The sequence below is a fragment of the Eschrichtius robustus genome, chromosome 4 (assembly GCF_028021215.1).
Source record: "Eschrichtius robustus isolate mEscRob2 chromosome 4, mEscRob2.pri, whole genome shotgun sequence".
Lineage (NCBI taxonomy): Eukaryota > Metazoa > Chordata > Mammalia > Artiodactyla > Eschrichtiidae > Eschrichtius > Eschrichtius robustus.
This window is the reverse complement of record NC_090827.1, coordinates 60,489,001-60,514,690: the sequence shown is the minus strand read 5'-3', so window position 1 is coordinate 60,514,690 and position 25,690 is coordinate 60,489,001. Positions and strand designations below refer to the sequence as shown.

Here is a 25,690-nt window from a genome sequence, read left to right as displayed (position 1 = left end):
AGTATTTTTTTCAAATATGTACCCAAGAGTGGAATTGCATATAGTATCATATGGTAGTTCTACTTTTAGTTTTTTTGAGGAACCTTATTTAAAGGAGCTCTTCACATATCTTGGGTATTAATCTTTTTACTTGCATATGTTACAATTATTTTTCTGGTATGTCATCTATCTTTTTTTTTACATCTTTTGTCATACAGTCATTTTGATTCTTATATAATAAAAAGACATATTTCCCTCTATGCCTTATGCTTCTGCCTCTGGTCTTGAAAAGACTTTTGAAACCTATAGGTCATGAACACATTCCTCTATATACTTCTAATGCTATGGCTTATAATTTTTATATTTTTCTTTCATCCATTTGAAATGTATTAGGTATGGTAAAGGTGAGACGGCTAGTTGTCCCCAAATTTCTCTTATACCTCTTCTTGCACAACAACAGAAACATTTAGCTAGGCACAGGGCTGTCCAGAATAAAAACTATTTTCTAACTTCTCTGAAGGTATGAACAGAAGAGACAAATGAAAGTTCTGTCTCATGTCCTTAGGAGAAAAGGGTATATACCTTCCCTTCACCTATTTCCCCCTTTCCACTGACCAGAATATGGACTCTTCTAAACTATGTAGGCAAGAAAATATCTTATGGATGGCAAAAAAATAAGACGAACCTGGACTTCTGTTTAATTAACTACATGGTTCAGACGTTTCCATAAGAAACATAAACGTCTACCTTTTTCAAAGCACTTGTTATTTAGAGTTTCTGTCACAACATGCTAAAACCATATTCTAATGAATGCAGTTTTAGTAATCAATTTTTCGTTCCCAAATGGATAATCAATTTTCCTAATGCCCTTTCCCCTGATCTGAAATGCCACTTTTGTTATAAATTCCTATGTATAAATATGTGAATGTACACACACACACTCACAAACACACTGTTCTTCCCTTTATCTATTTGTCTATTCCTGTACAAAGAACACACCATTTGAATTACTCTAACTTTATCATGTTTTGATCATGTGGAAAGGCAATCCTCTCCTTGTTATTCTTCCTTTTCAAAATCAGAATCTGCTTAGCTATGTGAATTTTCTCTTCCAGGTGAAATTTAGAATCAGCCTGTCAAATTCCACAGGTAAAACCCTGCAGGGAGGCTTCCACTACTGCCCAAGACAGAATAAGAGAGACTGGATCTACCCTCCTGCCTAAAACAACCCCCACAAAACCCAAACAAAATATATGAAACAAGTTTCACTGACCATCAGGCAATGAAGGACAGTGATCTGTGAGATACAGGAAGCAAATTAAGTGAGCCCTACAGCTGCCCCAGTTTACTGCTTAGAGCACTTTCAGGCCAAACAAGTTGAAGGAAGTAAGGCAGGGCCAAAAAGACTTCCTGACTGAGAAGATGGCTGGAGTTCACAGGACAGAGTACCAGAGAGGACAGAGCTGCACAGGGGAGCCCCTCAGGTATTTAGCAGGATACACATCAGTGCATGCATGTGAGGAAACTACCCAAGGCCAGAGAGAGAACCATCCAAGAGAACTAGAAGGAACAGTGCTCAGCACTCAGACATGGCCAGGATCAGTGTTTACTCCCATCAGCCAGACTGGAAAACCTGAGAACTCATGGGATACTGGGTAGAGTACTCAGGAAGGTACTGAGTAACACCTCAGTAGTGAGGAATAATTATTCCTAGAATAAGCACACCTCCAGATCCATCTAACAAATTATAAAAGCAAGTCCCAGAAGTACCAAACTGTTTCCAAGTAACTTAACTGCATCTCAAAATAAAGCTCACGAAGATTTGTAGGAATATGAAAATATCCCAACAAGGTAAAAATCACAGTGTCTGGTATCCAACAATGACCAGTGACGCAAAGCAGCAGGAAAACCCAACCAAAAAAGAATAACCCATCAATCAAAATCAATCCACAACTGATACAGATATTAGAATTAGCAGAGGAGGACATTAAACCAATTATTATTACTATATTCCATACGTTCAAATAGTATAGACATAAAAGATATAAAAAAGACCCAAATCAAACTTCTAGAGTTAAAAACTAGAAAAAGTTGTTTGCTTATGATTGATACATCTTTTGGTATGTTTGTTATCCTTCCTTAAAAACAACTACATAAAAGAAAAGAAAGCCATTTAAAATTCTCCAGTGGGAACAAGGAGAAAGGATTAACATAGAATACTTAAGAGCCCCAGCAGTACTGGTAACATTCTATTTCTTAACATGAGTGGCTTGTTATATTAGTATACTTTAAAACATACACATGTTACATATATGCTTATGTATACATCTAACACTTAAGGATTTTTAGAAAGAAAAAAATTCCTATATACCAACATGTCAATAGTACCTTGTCAGTGGGTGATTGGACTTCAGGCTGTTTTATCAATACTTTCATTCTTTCTACTTTTCTGTATTTTCCAATTTTTAAGTCTGTAGTGATTTTATCAAAACTTTTGACAATTTTTTTTTAAACTAATCTTCAAAAAGGAAAAAAATCTACCCTAATTTTTTACCTTAATTGCCTACAAAACACTTCATATAAAAGCATATTTTCTACCCCAAAGTTAAAATTTAAATAGGCACACAACTGTTGATGGCCTAGTTAAATGATGAAGGCATGAAGAAACTTTTTAGAATAATGGAAATTTTTTTAATCTTGATTTGTGTTGGTAATAACACAGTATATATATTTGTCAAAAGTTACTGAACTGGACACTTAAAATGAATGCATTTTATAAGATGTATCAATAATTATATTCCAACTAAGTTGATTTTAAAAACTACTGTTCCTCAGATATATCAGAAGCAATTAGAAAAGAATACATACAGTACCTACAAATTCCACAGTTTTCACAATGATACTGTTTCTTGTCTTTGTCAAACAGATGGCACATACTGCAATAATATTCTCCAAACAATGTGCTACATTCTTCACAAGTCTGTTGTGCCTAAAAAAAACACGTGTAACTAAAAAATTAGAGTTTACCAAAACATTTTGAATTACTATTTAAATATCCAGAATTTTTATTAATGTACACACAGTTTTATCTTTACAAGTTTTTATACACTGAAATCCAAGATAAGGCTTACTTTAAGAGCTAAAGAAGTCATATTGGAAATACTCTTGATTAAATTTTTAAAACCACCTTAGGATAATTTTTTTAAAAAGAAAGAAAATAGAAACTTGTGATAAAATCTTACCCGTTGGATTTTTTCACAGTTTATGCACTGCACTTCCTTTACTTTAAAGCGATCTAGCAGATGATCTTCACTGTTATCATGACACAACCGGCAAGAATAAAGCTTGTCACAGCATGGTGCCTAATCCCCAAGGGAGAAAAACAGTTACAAGAAGCAAGAAAAAACAAGTTTGCAATGCAAAAAGAAATTTCCTTCCTCCTACTCCTTGGAACAAGGTCAAAAGATTACAACCAATAAATCATTTGGTAAACTGACACTAAACATGACATTTCACTGTTTTCCCTTCAACATCTACATTTCTGTATCAAGTTGAACACAACCTTGTAGTTAAAGACAGAAGAACTGTGAAGGATGGAAGTTCCTAGATTGCAAAACTAATCCCACAACACCCTAAACTCATTCTCAGCCTAAATGGCAGGCAGGCAACTTCTACTTAGACATTCCAGATAAATTCATTTACCAACTTCAACCCCGAAGCATTAATAAATACTATAAAGATTATATTTTAGTCCTCTTAAGTTTACTAACCAATAACTATGTATCTGATACTTTAGAAGATGCAATAAACGTAAAAGACGGTCCTTGTTTTCAAGAGCAGCAAAGATTGCCAGTTGTCCAACAAAATCTACTGTCTCCTTCTTCCTGGGCACACGACTGCCCAGCTATACTACAGTTTCCTTGCTGTTACCTGTGACCAAATGACTAAGTTCTTACCAACAGAATACACACGGAAGAAATCAGGGCCACTCCTGGGCCTGTGTATTAAGAAACTGGGCATGCCTCCTCCTCCGTGGCAAAATAATACAATGGAAAAAACTTGTCCCTAGGATGATCATGTGAAACACAGCCTCATTACCAAACTGGATCATTCACCTTGAATTGTTAGGTGAGAAGAAATAAACTCTTTATTCTTTAACTCACGTTACTACTGGGTCTTTCTGTTACAGCAACTTAGCCTTACTCTAAGTAGTACATGGAGAAGTCTGCAGGCCAGTAAGGTAACCTGATACTTTCCAGTACACTGTGACCTTTCAGATCCACTCATTTCTGAAGACTTCCAATGCCATGACTTCCTATAACATAGCTCATTCCTTTCTTATTTTAACACTCAACTGGCTCCTTTTCTTTCCAATATTACTCTTGTCCTAAATCTTAGTTATCTGCACATCCAACAGTGATAATCCCTCCAATACCCTGAACTCTCAGTTCCCTTTCTCACTTCCAATGGCCTTGTCCTCCAACCCTCCTCAGCCACATATTCTCAGTCATACCACAAAACAGTGGTTCTCAAACATCTTGGTCTCAACCCCTTTACATATAGTCTTAAAAATTATGGAGGATCCCAAAGAGCTTTTGTTTATGTGAAATTATATCTATTGACACCTACCATATTATAAATTAAAACTTACAGGTTTTTAAAATATTTATTACTTATTTTTAAAATAATAGCAACAAACCAATTACATGTTAACATAAATAACATATTTTAATGAAAAACAGCTATATTTTCCCCCCAAATAGGTAGATTCTCATATGTGCTTCTGCATTCACTCAGTTTTGGCTGAAGTATATGAAGAAATTTGGGGCTCACACAAATATGTAGTTGGAAGAGGGAGGGGTATTTTAATAACCTTCTTAGAAAATTATGGCTATTCTTCTGATACTACACCAAAACTCAACAAATCTTAAGAACAGGTAGTTGCAACATGAAATCTGAAATTCATCAGTGAACTTTTCTCCCTTCCATTGATCTATCTTGCATTGTGAATGGACCTTTTATCCATCCACTGGTCATTTGGAAAATATCAGTTCACTGAATTACATAGCTCTTCCCAATGTTCCCACATTTGACGTGCAATATCAAAAAATCACATTTGCTAACATCACTAACCATCTTATCAGAAAACTAAGTATTGTGACGCTTTCAAGCTCAGAGGCTAGCACAGGTTTTCCAAAACTCTAATTTTTACATGAAAGCTTGAATTTTATCACTGCTGATTGTTTTCCTTGCAATGACAGTCTCACTTCCCTCCTAGTCGAGAAAATGTCCACCAAATACTCAAGTCTGAATAATCATAGTTCAAGTAAAAAAATGCCCCATTAAAAAAGAAACTCGTTCAGTTCATAATCCAATTGCGCAGAGCTTTTCCTCATAACAAGCACCTAATGTAAGTCTGCAAAAGTGCCTGATGAAAACATCCCATTTCAAACATACAAAAAGACATGTATTCAACAGTTGAAATTTTATACAATTAATAATTTTACTGCTTTAATTCTACCAATGACATTCTTAAGTGAAACTGGCTTTTTTTTTTTTTAACTCTAGGTTTAGTACAGTTCAGTGCCATGCCTTGATTCATGTTAAGGTGCTAGCAGTTTTAGTCATTAGTTTCACACATGCTAAAAAAGACAAAAATGTCTTAGCAGTACACAGTAGTCTTCTAATGGGCCTCAGGAATTCCCAGGGGTCCCATCACCCACACTTTAAGAGCCACTGCTTAGAACAAGAACTGAATCCTGTTTGTATCTTAATTGCAAGCATTAAATTCTCTAACCACTACCTCCTCCTTTTCCAACTCATTCCGCTTCTTCCCTTGCACACACCCTAGTTCCTTCCTTCTCTATTTACATACTCACCTACCCAGAAGCCCAACTCTGCTTAAATCCAATTCTCTCCTACTCAACCTGCATAGGAACACCTAAATATGGCTAAAGCAAAAGCACCCCCACACTGGCTGTTCTCACGTTTAAGTCATAACCCCTAATGAAAAGTGGGCTCTTACTACCATGCTTCCCTAGTCAATTCCTTCATTCTTCCACCGTCTAGGACCGAACACCTAGATGATTATTTCGTATCTTCTCCTCTCTCTTCAAACCTCAAAAACCTCTTCTTCCCGCTACACTCTTGCTTATTTCACTATGAAAACAGAAATAATCAAAAGAGAACATTCTCCCATAAACTCTGTCAACCTACTTGCAAATGTACCTCACACTGTCCTTCTGTTACAGTCTACAGTTCATGTTTTTATCTAAGGCCAACTCCTCTCCTTGTACACTGGATCCCATCTTCAGTTTGGCTACTCAGAGACAGGGCTCCTACAGTTTTCCCTCTTCCTCCTGCACGATAAATGTTCTCATTTTGGGGGGTCAGTTCTAAGAATATACATACATGCTGCAACACCTCCCATCTTTCCCTCCCATGGGAAAAAAAGAAAAATCCCATGATCCCACATTTCCCAACAACCACAGCCTCCATTTTTTTTTTTTTTTTTTTTTGCTCTCTTTAACAGCAAAACTCCAACAATTGTCTATAAAGGCTATGTCCATTTCCACTAATCCCATTCTCTCTTGAATCCACTCCAATCACACTCTGTCCCAACCTCTCCACAGAAACTTTTCTCATCAAGATCACCAGTGACCTTCTCCTTGCCAAACTTAAAGGCAAACAGCAGCCTTTAATTTAGTTGATTACTTCCTCCTTAAAACTCTTCACTTGGTCTCTGGTATTTAAGGGAAGGAAGGGGGGGCAAAAAAGCATTTGCTACTCAGGGTCAACTACCTGAGTGCTATGAAACACAGAAGTATTTGTGTGATTTCTTGGGGGGGAGAGGAGAGGAGGACGAGGATATTGAATGCAGTTTTAGACCTGAAGTCTGAAACTCTAACACATCTCAATGGAAATGGAATCACACGGATAGCACTCACTCTCCTTAAACACCACCTGGTGAATGACCACCTTTGAAAGAGCTTTATCCAGTGCAGTGGAGGAATGGTCACCAAACCACCGCCTACAAAAAAGGCTTTAGGTTATCCTTACAGGCCTCATACTTTTTTATGAAACAGGAACTTCTATCACCCATATTTTCTATGTGGGGCATTAACTGAGTTATCAAAGAGCAGAGCTAAAATTTGGGGGGTAGGGCTGTGGGACTCCAAAGCTCAAGCTTTCTAAGCAAAATATTTAAACCGTTTCTTGCAAGAAAAATTAATGAACTTTAATTGGATGGATGCGAATTTTTAAAATTCTAGATTGACTAGGAATTTTTCTGAAACAGCTAAAGTAACAGTATATGCATACTAGACACTCTCCTATACATCATTCCCTATTTAGTGGCAATTACATGACTAGCTTCCTATTACACACAAACGTTTCGTTTCCTCCTTGGCAGGCTTAGGCATACTCACTGACTCTCAAACGAAGCTGGCAAGCTGTAAAACTTACTTACGACAGGAGATGAAATCGTATTCTAATTCTCCACTCGCTTACCCCACTTCGCTTATGTCATCACACACCTGAAAGTGATCCTGGAGAAAAGCCGGCACAGGCCTGAGGCATGCCTCAGTCTACTTCCAGCAGCGAGAGACTAAATAAATGAACCCACTGATAAAGTAACCAATGTGCAAGACCAGGCTCTTCCCAAGCAAGACGAGCTTTGCTCGCAAAGCACAACACAAGAGACTAAATGGGGCCTGTGGTCGCCTTGCCAAAAACGTTCTCTACAGCAGGAACCCAGTGAAAGGGGAAGGTATCCAAACAATAGCTTAACCTCAAACTTCAGCCCAAGCCTAAAACCGCCCTGCCTGCCCACCCCGCCCCCAGCCCAGCCCGGCGGAAGCTCGTAGGGGAAGAGCCCACTTAAGTCCTCACCTTCAGGCGACATCCTCTGTCATAGTGCTCGCAGCCCCGCCGTCCTTGCGCTTGACCGCGGGCGCCGTCTTCCCGCGCCGAGGCCGCCATCTCCTCCACCTGACCTCAAATTCCACGGACCCTTCCACCAGGACGAAAGCTACGCCCTGAGAAGCATCGCCGCTCTACCCTACCCACTCCCGCGTACAGCTTCCACCGGAGCCAAGATGGCGGCTGGGTACGTGACCCGGGGCAACCGGATTTCCGGTTCCTGAGCTGACGGGACGGAAGTGAGGGGAAGCGCAATCTCTGTTGTCGGTGTTAGTTGCTGCCTTCGCCGCAAACGGTAATGACTTTTAGGTTGCCTTCCCTTTTCCCCCCTTCGCTACCCGCCCACACCCTGGGCGTGGTTCGGGACGAGGAGGACCGCAGCGGCGCCGAGACGCCGCTCTCCGGCCGCATCCGCACCTGTGACAGGGCGGCCCCTCCCTCTCCCGGCGGCGGCCGGAGCCTGGAGAAAGGGGCGGAGCTCGGCCCGGCTTCCTGGCTCTGAGCGGGTCCGGCGCGCGCGCCGCCGGCTGTTAGGCACCCAGGCGCTTCTCAGCGCCCCGAGCTCCTTTCTCACGTCCTCATCTCCTTTATTTCCTCTTCATTCCTTCAGTATATATCCTAACATTTACTTTGTGCCAGTCACCAGCTACGCCGTGGGGATCAAAGAGAAAAAGCGCACGCCCCACCCTGCACTCAGGGAGCTCACAGACTGGTGCCGAGAAAGATGTTCATCGGGGACTCTGAAATAAATGTAGGATTAGAGCTTTGAGAAGTGCTAGGAAGGAGACGTGTGTGCTCCCCGAGAGCTAATCCTAGAGGGGATCTGACTTAATCTGGCTGTCAGGGAAGGTCTCCCTGGGGAAGCAACGCTTGGGCTGGGAGTTCAGCCTAGGTTAGGGTGCCAGGAGGAGTCAGTGTGCCAAGGCGTGGTGGCGAGGGAACAAGGTGCCTGTACGAAGCGGTGGGAGGGACATGTACCGGCCTCCTAAATGGAAACCGGGCGCCTCGGTGCATCGCTACATATGACTTGCCTTATTAAAGAGCCAAACCCCTAGAAAATTGTATGAGCAGAGCTGCAGGTTTTGGAAGAAAATATTTCCCTTTGGCTTTCTAACATGATTTCATGTTACCTAAAATATACTGGAAGGTACCGGGAAAGGTAACTATGTTCCCCTTAGCTTTGGAGTTAACTAACGCTTACCCTTTTAATTTTCTTTCAGTTCTGGTATGAGTTGCTAAAACCATGGTGAAATGTTGCTCGGCCGTTGGATGTGCTTCTCGCTGTTTACCGAATTCCAAGCTAAAAGGACTGACATTTCACGTGTAAGATTCTGCTGTAGTTAAGCCAAGTACTTCTGACTGTTAGAAAAAGCAAAAGACAGTTCTACTTAAATCATCAGTTTTGCAGCCAAATGCTCTGCCCCTGAGCTATACGCCCTAGACGTTCAATTTTGAACTTTGGTTCTAAGGTTCTTTTTTTTTTTAACATCTTTATTGGAGTATAATTGCTTTACAATGGTGTGTTAGTTTCTGCTTTATAACAAAGTGAATCAGTTATACATATACATATATCCCTATATCTCTTCCCTCTTGCATCTCCCTCCCTCCCACCCTCCCTATCCCACCCCACTAGGTGGTCACATCAGGTTCTTTTTAAATAGTCTTTTGAGTTGAATTTGAAATGACAGTGATACTTTTACACTTTTATCATTTCGTTTAGAAGCTTAAGATACCTGCAAAGGTATCACAGGCTGATTAACAAAAATGTCATCAACCTCATTTTTGCTAATATTATTACTTTGTATTTTAACATAACTTCTAAGAAGTTCAGTGTTGTTTACGTATAGCTTACAATCTGAAGGATCTTTGCCTAAATATATTCTGTCCTTTAGAAATAGATCAAGTTTATGTTGTAGAGAAAAAATATAAATTACAAGTTCAGGATGGTCCTGAACCAAATTACAAACAAGATGGTCCTAATTTAAAATTTTAGTCATTCTTCTGACAGAATAGGAAAGGAGCAATAAGATTTAATAATTATGCATTTGCTAAAGGTTTATTTTGCTGCTTTTGGGCCAGGCACTGTGCTGTGTGCCAGAGAAAGACCTGCTAACTACTTTGCTAGGTATAAGGAAATCAGAAATGAGTATGTGTACCCTACCGTATTCCAAAAAGGATTTGAACCCGCTGGAAAAATTGGAAAAGATATGGTTATTGGCCTCCAGATCTCAAAATAATTCTGATCTCCAGAATTCCAAACTCTGCAGGTGTTCTCTGCGTTCATTCACTAACATTTATACCCCTGTTTTGTATTAAATGCTGTACTAAGCAATTTTTTTGATGCTGACGGAAGAATGAAAGTGCAAGTGTCTCTGTTCATCTGGGATAAATTCCTCAGATAGGAAAAAGGCCCAAGTGATATTCTTTATCATCTACAGATGAAGAAAAACCTTCAATTGTGGATCTTACTAAAAGGTGTTAAATGTCGTTTGAAACTTTTCTTCTTTATAGTATGATGAAAGATGTAAATGAGGGCCATATGCCTGCAGCATGTTTGGTGGAAAAATCTGACTATGAAAACTGAAAGTTAAGAAAGTATGAGTCATGATGGTTTCCTCAATATCCCAGTTCCCAAGAGTAATACCAAGAATCAATTTAGGCACAGCCTTAATTCAAGTATATATCTATAGTGTTTAATTTTAAAATACTTCTTGTATGTTTTTCTAGATTCCCCACAGATGAAAACGTCAAAAGAAAATGGGTATTAGCAATGAAAAGACTTGATGTGAATGCTGTAGACACTTGGGAGCCTAAAAAAGGAGATGTGTTGTGTTCAAGGCACTTTAAGAAGACAGATTTTGACAGAAGTGCTCCAAATATTAAACTGAAACCTGGAGTCATACCTTCTATCTTTGATTCCCCATCTCACTCACAGGTTTGTTTATGAGATACTGCTTACCATCATTACCCACTTTTTATGGTACTATTTAAGAAACTTCACCACACTTGCTACCATTTTTATTGTTTGCTTATTAATTTGAAGCCCATGCTTTAAGTTTTTAGATTTGTAAACTGCTGCTTAAGCTTTTGTCATGAGTTGTAGGAGAATTTTACCAGTATCCACTCAGAAATGTCTGTATATTACTAAGGTTTGGTGAAGCGGGCTACCTTAGGAGTTGGTATAGCTCAAGATTCATGTCTGAAAACTGGAGGAACATGAGAGGGTTGGACTGAAGTTCCAAGCTGGCAGTGCACCTCACACTGCAGCAGAAGTCAAGAGCACAGCCTCTGACAGCCCCGAAGTATACTTTTAGAGCCACACACATTCAAGCTTAAAGCCTAGGTAGGACTAGAAGGTAGAAAACCAAAACAGGAGAAGGAAAGGAGAAGAGAGGTCAGAAAAAGACAATTAAAGGATTGTTGAAGTAAACTCTAGTTGAATTCTGTGTTTTTTCCTCAGTGATGTTAGTGCCGTGGGTGGGCTGCTTCACCCTTAGCATCTCACTTGACTTCGTATACCTGAAAGTGTATTCGCGTCCAGAAACCATAGAGACTGACTGATTCCAATGTGGAGAATTCAGGGAGAGCCTGTGGGTTCCCACAACAATAGTCGTGAACCTCCATTGAAAGGTGTCTCCTTCCTGACAGCTGGAAACAAGGGAAGTAGTCTAGAAGAGTGCCTGCTCCCAGGTGGTCTTGGTCACGTTCGCAGGTGTTCATATTGCAGTACCTGAGCTATCCGGTGGAGACTGCCTCACTTTCTTCCATATTAATTAGTGAACAGTATCTTGTGCAATTTGCTCTCAAGGGTTTGTTTCCTATAGCAGGGAGTCATCTGTAATGTTAAGAGGACCTTAAGAAATATGGACATACTAAATCAAATAAACCATAAATTACTAACTTTCAAAAGCTATTTCCCAATAACACATTTTTTATTATAGGAAATTAGATGATACAATCAAAAAGAAAATTAAAATTAACAATAATCACGTAATCCAGAAATAATATTAACACTCTGATGTATATCTTTCCAGTCGTTTGTATGTATAGTTTATATATAAATTCATCTATGTTTATATATTCTTACAAAATAGAATTATACTGTATATCCTTTTTATTTTTTGCTTCACTCTTTCATTCTTTCAACATTCTTATAGTGCTGGCTGTGTACCAGGCACTATTCTAAGCACTTTACATATATATTAACTCTTTTAGTCCTCAAAACAACCATAAGAGTTAAATACTATTATTATTCTCATTTAACCACTTGAGAAAACTTAGGCTCAGAAAGCTGGAATACATTCCCCAAGTCACACTGCTGTTAAATGGTAGAGGCTGGATTTGAACCCAGGCATTTTGGCTCCAAAGTTCACTCTTAACTACTGTTTTCCATGATGTTAAATATTTTTCCACAAGGAGACTTCCCTGGTGGTCCACTGGTTAAGACTCCACGCTTCCACTGCAGGGGGCACGGGTTCGATCCCTGATCAGATCCCGCAAGCCATGTGGCATGGCCAAAAGAAAAAAAAAAAAGACACGAGGACAGTGTGACAAATGTCCTCTTAAAAATACATATTTTTTCCACAACAATGGCTTTCAAACTTTAGTCTACATAAGTATTATCCAGGGAGCTTGCTTAAAATGCAGAATCCTGTGCCCCTCTCCCAAAGAATTTGATTCAGCAAGTTTGGTTTGGAGTCTAGGAATCTGCACTTTTTAACAAGCACCCCGCATGATTGTGTTGCAGCTCAAGGGATCACGTTTTTAAGAGAAACCTATATGGAACATCAATTTTTTAACTAAACTTTATAGTGAAGTCAACATATATAAAGGCCCACCATAAAGCTTATACCAATCTGCTCCCCTACTACTTATGCATAAAAGTGTCTGTTCACCCTAACCCTCAGTGTAAGTTGTGATTTTAACCTTTGGTAAAATTGATAGGCAAAAATGGCATCTTATTGTTTTAATTTATCTCTGAATATTAGAAAATATTAGAATATGAATATTTCTAATATGAATATTAGAAAATGTGTTTCTGCATTTTTTCATATGTTTATTAGACTTTTTTATTTCTTCTCATGTGAGTTACTTATTCAGGTCCTCTTCTATTTTCGTCTTTTTCTAAGCTGTTTTGGAACAACACTAGATATTGAGGCTATGAATCATTTAACTGCCATCTATGTTGCAGTTACTTTTTGTTATTTGTCTTTAGCTCACATTATGGGGTTGGTTTGTTTTGTTTTGTTTTGTTTGAAATTCAGACTTTTTTTTGAGTAGTCCTATATTTTCTCTTGTGCTATCTGACTTTAGCCTTCCCCTTTAAGATTATGCAAATATTTCCCATGTATTTTTCTACTTCCTCATTGTTTTCATTCTTACATAAATTTTCAGTATATAGAATTTCATTGTGACTTATTATACATAAAGGATATAACTGTTTTTCATAATTAGTTCATTTTTTCATGATTTATAGCCTTTCTCCACTTATTTAGAATGCCACTTTTTATCCTAAAGGCTCTTATCTACATGATCTATTCAGATTTTTCTAAGAGAGTAGTACACTTTTTAAACTATTCTTATTGAGTAGGGTATTTTTAATACTTTGTAGGGTATATCTTCCCTCATTATCACTCTTTTTTTTTTTTTTTTCCAGAAAAATTCATGTTTCCAGATCAACTTTAGAGTTACTCTGGGGAAGTTCCTTTAAAGTACTCTCAGTGAATTTAAATTTTACTGACCTTTAAAAGCAATTTCCATAAAAAGAAATATATTAATTTTACTACATAAAGTTAAGAAGGTTAAAATTTTTCAAAAGGACAGAAAATCTACAATGATTGTTATTAACTATTCTTAACAGGGGAAAAGACAAAAGCTTCATTGTAGGAAAAACTTCACCCTCAAAGCCCTTCCAGTCACCAACCACAATCACCAGCTTGTTGGTGCTTCCTCGTGTATCGAAGAATTCCAGTCCCAGTTCATTTTTGTAAGTAAAATTACTTACTGGGCTAATGTTAATATTATTAAGATGACCATGTCCTCTCCATTAGGATTAAGTTTTCAAAATCTTATTGAAAAACTAGGAGTTTAGGTGTTTGAGATTTTTTTTTAATATGTAATATCCAGAAATATTGCTTCCCAGGGCCATTATACTTTATATATTTGCAATAACGATCCACAGGTAGTTAATCTTTTGTTACATAGTTCAAAGAGTGCTTTCACGAGGATATTTCAACCAATAAAATACAATAATTAATTCCTCCCTTTAGGTACTGTAGTTTCTATATGGAAATATCTAATTTAAAAAATAGTTATGTCTTTAGGTTTTCTTAAAGGACAGTCGTACACACACAGTATTGAAGCTTTATTCATCTCATTGCCTGTTGATGTTAGAACCAGGCCTGGAATCCGGATCTGTTTTACTGTCTTGATTACTATAGCTTTATAATAATTCCTGAAATCTGACAGTGTTAATCTTCCAACTTTGTTCTTTTTCAAAGTTGTCTTGGATATTCTGGGTCCTTTGCATTTTCATATGAATTTTAGAATTACTTAGTAAATTTCTACAAAAATCCTGGAGTTTTGACTGGGATTCTGTTGAACCTACGGATCTATTTGGGGAGAATTGACCTCATAATAAGACTATTTTAAGTCTTCCAACCCATGATTTCATTGTATCACTTCATTTATTTAGACCTTTACATTCTCTCAGCACTGTTTTGTAGTTTTCAGTGTACAGGTCTTTCACTCCTTTTATCAGATTTATCCCTAAATATTTTATATATTTGGATGCTATTATAGACAGTGTTGTTTTATTTACTGTTAATGTGGGGAAATAAATTTACTATTTTTTTTAATTTTTTTTTATACAGCAGGTCCTTATTAGTCATCCATTTTATACACATCACTGTATACATGTCAATTCCAATCTCCCAATTCATCACAACACCACCCCCACCCACCACTGCTTTGCCCCCTTGGTGTCCATACGTTTGTTCTCTACATCTGTGTCTCAATTTCTGCCCTGCAAACTGGTTCATCTGTACCATCTTTCTAGGTTCCACATATATGCGTTAATATACGATATTTGTTTTTCTCTTTCTGACTTACTTCACTCTGTATGACAGTCTCTAGAACCATCCACGTCTCAACAAATGACCAAATTTCGTTCCTTTTTATGGCTGCATAATATTCCATTGTATATGTATAACACATCTTCTTTATCCATTCGTCTGTTGATGGGCATTTAGGTTGCTTCCTTGACCTGACTACTGTAAATAGTGTTGCACTGAACATTGGGGTGCATGTGTCTTTTTGAATTACGGTTTTCTCTGGGTATATGCCCGGTAGTGGGATTGCTCGGTCATATGGTAATCCTATTTTTAGTTTTTTCAGGAACCTCCATACTGTTCTCCATAGTGTCTGTAACAATTTACGTTCCACCAACAGTGCAAGAGGGTTCCCTTTTCTCCACACCCTCTCCAGCATTTGTTGTTTGTAGATTTTCTGATGATGCCCATTCTAACTGGTGTGACGTGATACCCCAATGTAGTTTTGATTTGCATTTCTCTAATAATTAGTGATATTGAGCAGATTTCATGTGCTTCTTGGCCATCAGTATGTCTTTGGAGAAATGTCTATTTAGGTCTTCTGCCCATTTTTGAATTGGGTTGTTTGTTTCTTTAATATTGAGCTGCATGAGCTGTTTGTATATTTTGGAGATTAATCCTTTGTCCGTTGATTCATTTGCAAATATTTTCTCCCATTCTGAGGGTTGTCTTTTCGTCTTGTTTATGGTTTCCTTTGCTGTGCAAAAGCTTTTAAATTTCATTAGGTCCCATTGGTTTATTTTTGTTTTTATTTCCATTACTCTAGGAGGTGGATCAAAAAAGATCTTGCTGTGATTTATGTCAAAGAGTGTTCTTCCTATGTTTTCCTCTAAGAGTTTTATAGTGTCCGGTCTTACATTTAGGTCTCTAATCCATTTTGAGTTTATTTTTGTGTATGGTGTCAGGGAGTGTTCTAATTTCATTCTTTTACATGTCACTCTCCAGTTTTCCCAGCACCACTTATTGAAGAGACTGTCTTTTCTCCATTGTATATCTTTGCCTCCTTTGTCATAGATTAGTTGACCATAGGTGCATGGGTTTATCTCTGGGCTTTCTGTCTTGTTCCATTGATGTATGTTTCTGTTTTTGTGCCAGTACCATACTGTCTTGATTACTGTAGCTTTGTAGTATAGTCTGAAGTCAGGGAGTCTGATTCCTCCAGCTCCGTTTTTTTCCCTCAAGACTCCTTTGGCTATTCAGGGTCTTTTGTGTCCCCATACAAATTTTAAGATTTTTTGTTCTAGTTCTGTAAAAAATGCCATTGGTAGTTTGATAGGGATTGCACTGAATCTGTAGATTGCTTTGGGTAGTATAGTCATTTTCACAATATTGATTCTTCCAATCCAAGAACATGGTATATCTCTCTATCTGTTGGTATCATCTTTAATTTCTTTCATCAGTGTCCTATAGTTTTCTGCATACAGGTCTTTTGTCTCCTTAGGTAGGTTTATTCCTAGGTATTTTATTCTTTTTGTTGCAGTGGTAAATGGGAGTGTTTCCTTAATTTCTCTTTTAGATTTTTCATCATTAGTGTATAGGAATGCAAGAGATTTCTGTGCATTAATTTTGTATCCTGCAACTTTACCAAATTCATTGATTAGCTCTAGTAGTTTTCTGGTGGCATCTTTAGGATTCTCTATGTATAGTATCATGTGATCTGCAAACACTGACAGTTTTACTTCTTCTTTTCCGATTTGTATTCCTTTTATTTCTTTTTCCTCTCTGATTGCCGTGGCTAGGACTTCCAAAACTGTGTTGAATACTAGTGGTGAGAGTCGACATCCTTGTCTTGTTCCTGATCTTAGAGGAAAGGCTTTCAGTTTTTCACCATTGAGAATGATGTTTGCTGTGGGTTTGTCGTATATGGCCTTTATTATGTTGAGGTAGGTTCCCTCTATGCCCACTTTCTGGAGAGTTTTTATCATAAATGGGTATTGAATTTTGTCAAAGGCTTTTTCTGCATCTTTTGAGATGATCATATGGTTTTTATTCTTCAGTTTGTTAATACGGTGTATCACATTGATTGATTTGCGTATATTGAAGAATCCTTGCATCCCTGGGATAAATGCCACTTCATCATGGTGTATGATCCTTTTAATGTGTTCTTGGATTCTGTTTGCTATTATTTTGTTGAGGATTTCTGCATCTATATTCATCAGTGATATTGGTCTGTAATTTTCTTTTTTTGTAGTATCTTTGTCTGGTTTTGGTATCAGGGTGGCGGTGGCCTCATAGAATGAGTTTGGGAGTGTTCCTTCCTCTGCAATTTTTTGGAAGAGTTTGAGAAGGATAGGTGTTAGCTCTTCTCTAAATGTTTGATAGAATTCACCTGTGAAGCCATCTGGTCCTGGACTTTTGTTTGTTGGAAGATTTTTAATCACAGTTTCAATTTCAGTGCTTGTGATTGGTCTGTTCATATTTTCTATATCTTCCTGGTTCAGTCTTGGAAGTTTATACCTTTCTAAGAATTTGTCCATTTCTTCCAGGTTGTCCATTTTATTGGCATAGAGTTGCTTGTAGTAGTCTCTCAGGATGCTTTGTATTTCTGCGGTGTCTGTTGTATCTTCTAATTTTCTTGATTTGAGTCCTCTCCCTCTCTTTCCTGATGAGCCTGGCTAATGGTTTATCAATTTTGTTTATCTTCTCAAAGAACCAGCTTTTAGTTTTATTGATCTTTGCTATTGTTTTCTTTGTTTCTGTTTCATTTATTTCTGCTCTGATCTTGATGATTCCTTTCCTTCTGCTAACTTTGGGTTTTATTTGTTCTTCTTTCTCTAGTTCCTTTAGGTGTAAGGTTAGATTGTTTATTTGAGATTTTTCTTGTTTCTTGAGGTAGGCTTGTATAGCTATAAACTTCCCTCTTAGAACTGCTTTTGCTGCATCCCATAGGTTTTGGATCATCGTGTTTTCATTGTCATTTGTCTCTAGGTATTTTTTGATTTCCTCTTTGATTTCTTCAGTGATCTCTTGGTTATTTAGTAACGTATTGTTTAGCCTCCATGTGTTTGTGTTTTTTACGTTTTTTTCCCTGTAATTGATTTATAATCTCATAGCATTGTGGTCAGAAAAGATGCTTGATATGATTTCAGTTTTCTTAAATTTACTGAGGCTTGACTTGTGACCCAAGATGTGATCTATCCTGGTGAATGTTCCATGCACACTTGAGAAGAAAGTGTAATCTGCTGGTTTTGGATGGAATGTCCTGTAAATATCAATTAAATCTATCTGGTCTATTGTGTCATTTAAAGCTTCTGTTTCCTTATTTATTTTCATTTGGGATGATCTGTCCATTGGTGTAAGTGAGGTGTTAAAATCCCCCACTATTATTGTGTTACTGTCGATTTCCTCTTTTAGAGCTGTTAGCAGTTGCCTTATGTATTGAGGTGCTCCTATGTTGGGTGCATATATATTTATAATTGTTGTATCTTCTTCTTGAATTGATCCCTTGATCATTATGTAGTGTCCTTCCTTGTCTCTTGTAACATTCTTTATTTTAGAGTCTATTTTATCTGATATGAGTACTGCTACTCCAGCTTTCTTTTGATTTCCATTTGCATGGAATATCTTTTTCCATCCCCTCACTTTCAGTCTGTATGTGCCCCTAGGTCTGAAGTGGGTCTCTTGTAGACAGCATATATATGGGTCTTGTTTTTGTATCCATTCAGCAAGCCTGTGTCTTTTGTTGGGGCACTTAATCCATTCACGTTTAAGGTAATTATCGATATGTATATTCCTATGACCATTTTCTTAATTGTTTTGGGTTTGTTTATGTAGGTCCTTTTCTCTTGTGTTTCGCAGTTAGAGAAGTTCCTTTAGCATTTGTTGTAGAGCTGGTTTGGTGGTGCTGAATTCTCTTAGCTTTTGCTTGTCTGTAAAGCTTTTGATTTCTCCATTGAATCTGAATTAGGTCCTTGCCTGGTAGAGTAATCTTGGTTGTAGTGTCTTCCCTTTCATCACTTTAAGTATATCATGCCACTCCCTTCTGGCTTGTAGAGTTTCTGCTGAGAAATCAGCTGTTAACCTTATGGGAGTTCCCTTGTATGTTATTTGTCGTTTTTCCCTTGCTGCTTTCAGTAATTTTTCTTTGTCTTTAATTTTTGCCAATTTGATTACTATGTGTCTTGGTGTGTTTCTCCTTGGGTTTATCCTGTATGGGACTCTCTGCACTTCCTGGACTTGGGTGGCTATTTCCTTTCCCATGTTAGGGAAGTTTTCGTCTATAATCTCTTCAAATATTTCCTCTTGTCCTTCTCTCTCTCTTCTCCTTCTGGGACCCCTATAATGCGAATGTTGTTGCATTTAATGTTGTCCCAGAGGTCTCTTAGGCTGTCTTCATTTCTTTTCATTCTTTTTCTTTGTTCTGTTCCACAGCAGTGAATTCCACCATTCTGTCTTGCAGTTCACTTATCCATTCTTGTGCCTCAGTTATTCTGCTATTGATTCCTTCTAGTGTAGTTTTCATTTCAGTTATTGTATTGTTCATCTCTGTTTGTTTGTTGTTTAATTCTTCTAGGTCTTTGTTAAACATTTCTTGCATCTTCTCGATCTTTGCCTCCATTCTTTTTCCGAAGTTCTGGATCATCTTCACTATCATTATTCTGAATTCTTTTTCTGGAAGGTTGCCTATCTCCACTTCATTTAGTTGTTTTTCTGGGGGTTTATCTTGTTCCTTCATCTGGTACATAGCCCTCTGCCTTTTCATCTCGTCTATCTTTCTGTGAATGTGGTTTTTGTTCCACAGGCTGCAGGATTGTAGTTCTTCTTGCTTCTGCTGTCTGCTCTCTATTAAATAAATTGACTTTTGTGTATCGATCTTGTATCTGTCAAACTTGCTAAACTCACATGTTAATTATCAAAGCTTTTTTTTAGAGGTTATCAGATTTTCTACATAGACAATCATGGTGTCTGTCATTAAAAACAGTTTTAGGGTATTCCCTGGTGGTCTAGTGTTTAGGACTCCACGCTTGCACTGCCGAGGGCCCAGGTTCAGTTCCTGGTCGGGGAACTAAGATCCCACAAGCCATGTGGCATGGCCAAAAAAGAAAAACAGTGTTAATTCTTCCTTTCCAATATGAGTGCCTTTCATTTCTTTTTCTTGCTTTATTGCACTACCTTGAACCTCCAAGGTTATGCTGAAGAGAAGTACTGAGAAATGATCTTTATGCTTTGCTCCTGATTTTAGGAGGAAGTTGTTCTGTTTTTCACTATTAAAGATATTCATATGGTATTAAATATGATGTTAACTGTAGGTTTTTCATAACTGCCCTTTATCAGATTGAGGAAGTACCTTTCAATTTTTTTCTTTCAGTTTTATTGAGATATAATTGATATATATCCCTGTATAAGTTTAACGTGTACAGTAATGTTTTGATTTACACATATCAGGAAGTGATTATCACAGTGAGTTTAGTGAACATCCATCATCTCATATAAACAAAATTAAAGAATAGAAAAAAAATTTTTTTCCGGTGATGAGAAGTCTTAGGATATACTCTCTTAACAACTTTCATATGTAACATACAGCAGTGTTAATTATATTTGTCATGTTGTACATTATATCCCTAGTACTTATTTCTCTTATAACTGGAAGTTCTTACCTTTTGACTGCCTTCATCCAATTCTCCCTCCTCCTGTCCCCTGCCTCTGATAACCACAAATCTGAACTCTTTTTCTATGAGTTTGTTTGTCTGTTTTTGAAGTATAATTGACCTACAACATTATGTTATTTCTTGTTATACAACATAGTGATTCCATATTTCTATACATTTCAAACTGATCACAATAAGTATAGTTACAATATGTCACCATACAAAGATATTACATAGTTATTGACTGTATTCCCAACACTTGTACATTTCTTACCTTTGACTCATTTACTTTGTAACTGGAAGTTTGTTCCTCTTAATTCCTCACCTGTTTCTTTCCTCCCCACCCCCTCTAGCAATCACCTGTTTGTTCTCTGTATCTACAACTCTGTTTCTGCTTCATGTTTGTTCATTTGTTTTGTTTTTTAGCTTCCATCATACAGTATTTGTCTTTCTCTGTCTGACTTAAATTCACTTAGCATAATACCCTCTACGTCTATCCATACTGTTACATAGGAAGTGCCTTTCTATTCCTACTTTGCTGAGAATTTTTATCAGAAAGGAATGTTAGTTTTGTCAAATGCTTTTTCTGTGTCTGTTGAGACATCATTTGGGTTTTATTTTTTAGTTTGTTAGTGTGATTAGTTACATTGATTGATTTGTTTTTATTTTTTTTTGGCCACACCACGTGGCTTGTGGGATCTTAGTTACCCCACCAGGGATTTGAACCTGGGCCCTCGGCAGTGAAAGCAGAGTCCTAACCACTGGACCACCAGGGAATTCCCCAATTAATTTCTTAATGTTAAACCAGCCTTGCATTCTGGAATAAACCCTAGTTCTTCATGTTATCCCTTTTATATATTGTTGGATTAGATTTAAAATTTTGTTTAGAATCTTTCTGTGTATGTTCACAAAGAATATTGGCCTAAAGTTTTCTTTCCTTTGAATGTCTTTGTCTGGTTTCAGTATCAATAATGCTAACCTCGAAGAACAAGTTAGAAAATATTGCCTTATTTTTCAATTTTCTAGAAAAGTTTGTATAGATTTGCAGTTATTTCTTCTTTAAATATTTGGTAGAATTCCCCAGTAAAACATCTGGGACAGTAATTTTCTTTGTGGGAACGTTTTTTGGGTTTTTTTTTGTTGTTTTTTTTTTTAATTTTTTATTTATTTATTTATTTTTGGCTGTGTTGGGTCTTCGTTTCTGTGCGAGGGCTTTCTCCAGTTGCGGCGAGTGGGAGCCACTCTTCATCGCGGTGCGCGGGCCTCTCACTGTCATGGTTGCGATGTGCAGGCTCAGTAGTTGTTGATCATGGGCTTAGTTGCTCCGTGGCATGTGGGATCTTCCCAGACCAGGGCTCGAACCCGTGTCCCCTGCATTGGCAGGCAGATTCTTAACCACTGCGCCACCAGGGAAGCCCCTGTGGGAACGTTTTTTAAGGAGCTTGTTATCTTCCAAGGGATTTGTCCATTTTATTTCAGTTGTCAAGTTTATTAGCTTAAAATTATTCAAAACATTTCCTTATTTTTTCAATATCTATAGAATCTGTAGTGATACCATCTGTCTCATTTCTGGTATCAGTAATTTGTTTCTGTTCTCTTTTCTTGCTGATCAGTCTGCCTAGAGATTTATCAGTTTTATTGATCTTGTCAAGAACTAGCTTTCACTGATTTTTCTCATTTTTCTTTTTTGTTGTTGTTTTTATTTTCTACTTCACTGATTTCCACTCATCTTTATTATTTCCTTTTACTTATTTCAGTAAAATATGCTCATCTTTCTAGTTTCTTAAGATGGAAGCTGAGGTCATTGATTTGAGGCTTCTTCCTTTCTAACGTTAGCATTTAGTGATATTAATTTCTCCTTAAGTATTGCTTTAGCGGCATTCCACAAATTAAATGTGTTTTCATTTTCATTTAGTTCAAAATACTTCCAAATTCCATTTTGGTTTGTCCTTTGATCCATGGGTTATTTGGAAGTGTGCTATATAGTTTTCAAATATTGGGGAATTTCCCCGATATCTTTCTATTATTAATTTCTAACTTAATTCTTTTGTGGTCAGAGAATATACATTGTGTGACTTGAATGCTTTTAATTCTTTTTTTTGAGACTTACAGCCTACAATATGGTCTGTCTTGGTAAACGTTCTGCATGCATTTGCAAAGAATGTATAGTTTGCTGATGTTAGCCAGAATGTTCTATAAATGTCAATTAGGTCAAATTGATAATGTTCAAATCTGCATTCTTAATTAATTTCTGTCTACTTGTTCTATCTTTTATTGAGAGAGAGCTGTTAATCTTCTAGTATAACTGTGGATTTGTCTCATTCTCCTTAAATTGTCAGTTTTTGTTTGTTACATTTTGCAGTTGTTATTAGGTACTAAATATTTAGTATTCTTACGTCTTGATAAATTAACCCCTTTATTTTTAAGAAATGGCCTTCTTTATCCCTGGTAATATTCATTGCTCTGAAGTCTACTTTGTCTGATGGTAATATATCCACTCTAGTTCTCTGTTAGTGTTATTATAGTATATCTTTTTCAACTCCTTTACTTTCAACCTGTTTGTGTCTTTTTATCTTTAAAGTGCTTTTTTCTGGGCAGCATGTACTCTTGGGTCTTGATTTTTTTAATATAACCTGATAATTTCTGCCTTTTAATTGGATTATTTAAACTCTATACTTAATGTGATTATTACATTACTTTAAATTTTTTTATATCACATGACTTAATGTGATATGGTTTGGTTTAACTCTGTCATCTTACTTATTTCCTGTTCCATTTGTTCTTTGTTCTCATTTTCTTCCTTTTTTGCCTTCTTTTGGATTAACTGAATTTTTTTTACAATTCCATTTTATCTCCTCTTTTTCACTCATTAGCCATAACTCTTTGATAGTTGCTTTTAGGTTTATAGCATCCATCTTTAATTTACCACAGGCTACATGATAAGTGATATTATTCCACTTAGCATATAGCATATGAATCTTATCATAGTATACTTTATTTCTCCTCTCCAACCTTTTCTGCTACTGCTATCATACATTTCACTTTACACATGCTATGAACCCCACACTACATTTTATTATTTTTGTTTAAACAGTAAATTATCTTTTAAAGAGATTTAAATAATAGTAAATCTATTATTATATATTATTTATTATGATAATAAATCTATTAAATTTATTATAAATAAATTTAAATTGTAAGTTTTATGTCCAGGTATCCTATTTGATTCTTTTTTTAATATATTTCATGTCTCTGCTTAACTTTTAAACATATATAATACAGTTTTAATAACTTTTTTAATTCCCTTGTCTGCTAATTCTAACATTTGTGAGTTCTGGGTTGGTTTCTATTGATTAGTTTATCTCTTATTATGGCTCGTATTTTCCTGCTGCTTTGCGTGCCTGGTAAATTTTGAGTGCCGGATTTTACTTCGCTGGATGTTGGATAGTTTTTTGTCCTGTTTTCTTGAGCTTGGTTATGGAGTTTGGTTATTTGGAAACAATTTGATCCTTTCAGGTTTTGCTTTGTTAGGCAGGACTAGAACAGTGCTCAGTCGCGGGCTGTTTGTTCTCCACCACTGAGGCAAGACTTCTGTATACTCTACTCAGTGCCCCATGAATCTGGTCTGGCTGGTGGGAGTAGTGTCTATGCCCTGTGAGCTCAGGGCACTCCTGATCTTTTCTAGTCACTCTTTCCTCAACCTCGAGCAGTTTCCTACAAGGAAATACTTGAGGGGGAGCCTCTGAAGATCTCCAGCGTTCTCTCTCTATGTAGCTCTTTCCTCTCTAATACTTTGCCCTATGAACTGTAGCCACCTTGGTCTCCCTGGATACTTTGCACTATCTCCTCAACTCTATCTACCAAGCTCTACCTGGGTTTCCTCCCCTTACACTGAGGCCTAGAACTCTCTCAAGGCAGTAAGCTGGGCAATCATAGGACTCACCTCTTTGTTTCCCATCTCTCTGCAGTATCTGCCTTCGTTGCCTGATGTCTGTTTATCTTCAAACATTTTTACATCTTTTGGCCTTGTGTTGGGGTTTTTTTAGATAGGAGTCAATCCAGTCTGTGTTATCTCATCTTGGCCGAAAGCAAAGTCCTCTTCACTAATTTTAATATTAAGTAACAGCTTTTCAAAATTATTTTATGTTACATTTATAAGATATGTCAGTGTTGTTTTTGGATGAAGAAAAGTCTACCCAGCAGACATAAACATAACCACAATAAATACTGAGAACTTAAATTATCTCTTTAAAACCCCAAGACCAGAGTCCTCTCTAAATCCATAACACCCAGCCTGAGGACCTGCTTCAGTGCTCCTTTCCTGTCATACCTTATAAAGTGAAATATTCATCAAAATAAAGCAATTCAGTTAAAAGTTTAAAAATTTAAGTTTTTGTGATAGGTAAAACTTAAACTTAGCAGCTCCACACTTAGGGACCAAAAGCTGTATAGTCATTGTGAATGTCATGCTGTTCATAAGCAGATACCTACCTCCAGGTGAGAAGTACTTCCCATCCACAGGATTCTGTACTCCTCGTGTATGCCTGGCCTTAGACAAAGAGGCAGGCCCTAGGCGCCTGAAATAGTGTTCTACCCCCATCCTCTTCCTATGTTCTTTAAACCTTTTAGTATCACCAACTTAAAGATCTTCTCTAAGTATAGTAAGTGGAGAAATAGCTGAGGCCTAGTTATAATTTTTTATCTCACTGCTTGTCTGTCTGGTTTAATAACTTGGTGTTTATGTTTTTAGGAACATAGCTACAGTGTGATGGACAGTCCAAAGAAACTTAAGCATAAATTAGATCAAGTGATCAGCGAGCTAGAGGATACCAAGAAAAGTCTGCAGAATGTTTTAGGCCGACAAAGACGTTTACAAAAATCATTGAGGAAGACAATCAGGGAATTAAAGGATGAATGTCTCATCAGCCAAGAAACAGCAAATAGACTGGAAGCTTTCTGTTGGGAGTGGTGTCGGGAGAGCATAGAACAAGACTATATTTCATGAAATAATTTCATGTTATGTTCTACCTAAAATTGTTATTGGTACAGCTTTGCAGAAAATGATTACCATCATTAAATAATATCTGTCATTTA

At 37.1% G+C, this 25,690-nt stretch overlaps 2 protein-coding genes across 5 annotated transcripts in view; one reads left to right on the top strand and one right to left on the bottom strand.

Annotated features, from left to right (window-relative positions):
• RCHY1 (ring finger and CHY zinc finger domain containing 1) overlaps nucleotides 1–8,337 on the bottom strand; it is a 16,116-nt gene extending 7,779 nt beyond the window's left edge. Inside the window, exons 1-3 of one of the 2 annotated variants that reach the window (XM_068542813.1) lie at nucleotides 7,870–8,337; nucleotides 3,222–3,341; nucleotides 2,853–2,968 (exon numbers count right to left, since the gene is read on the bottom strand). In XM_068542813.1, the coding sequence (XP_068398914.1) occupies nucleotides 2,853–2,968; nucleotides 3,222–3,341; nucleotides 7,870–7,959 (326 nt within the window). In that variant the 5' untranslated portion in view covers nucleotides 7,960–8,337. The remainder of the gene's footprint in view (nucleotides 1–2,852; nucleotides 2,969–3,221; nucleotides 3,342–7,869) is intronic. The other variant, XM_068542812.1, reaches the window with a different exon arrangement.
• On the top strand, nucleotides 8,069–25,690 carry THAP6 (THAP domain containing 6). Of its 3 annotated transcripts, none has more exons than XM_068542814.1 (5): nucleotides 8,069–8,194; nucleotides 9,120–9,222; nucleotides 10,627–10,834; nucleotides 13,760–13,885; nucleotides 25,347–25,690. In XM_068542814.1, exons 2-5 carry the CDS (start codon nucleotides 9,143–9,145, stop codon nucleotides 25,599–25,601), a joined length of 669 nt encoding a protein of 222 aa, XP_068398915.1. In that variant the 5' UTR covers nucleotides 8,069–8,194; nucleotides 9,120–9,142; the 3' UTR covers nucleotides 25,602–25,690. The 3 variants fall into 3 exon arrangements, with proteins under 3 accessions (XP_068398915.1, XP_068398918.1, XP_068398916.1); XM_068542815.1 differs by lacking the exon at nucleotides 8,069–8,194 and adding an exon at nucleotides 8,301–8,650; XM_068542817.1 differs by lacking the exon at nucleotides 13,760–13,885.

What these genes read in the sequence shown, in the direction of transcription:
- THAP6 (XM_068542814.1), top strand. Translation starts at nt 9,143, where the DNA reads ATGGTGAAATGTTGCTCGGCCGTTGGATGTGCTTCTCGCTGTTTACCG. An exon ending in AAAGGACTGACATTTCACGT is followed by an intron (nt 9,223 to 10,626) that starts GTAAGATTCTGC and finishes ATGTTTTTCTAG; the next exon opens with ATTCCCCACAGATGAAAACG. An exon ending in TCCAGTCCCAGTTCATTTTT is followed by an intron (nt 13,886 to 25,346) that starts GTAAGTAAAATT and finishes TTATGTTTTTAG; the next exon opens with GAACATAGCTACAGTGTGAT.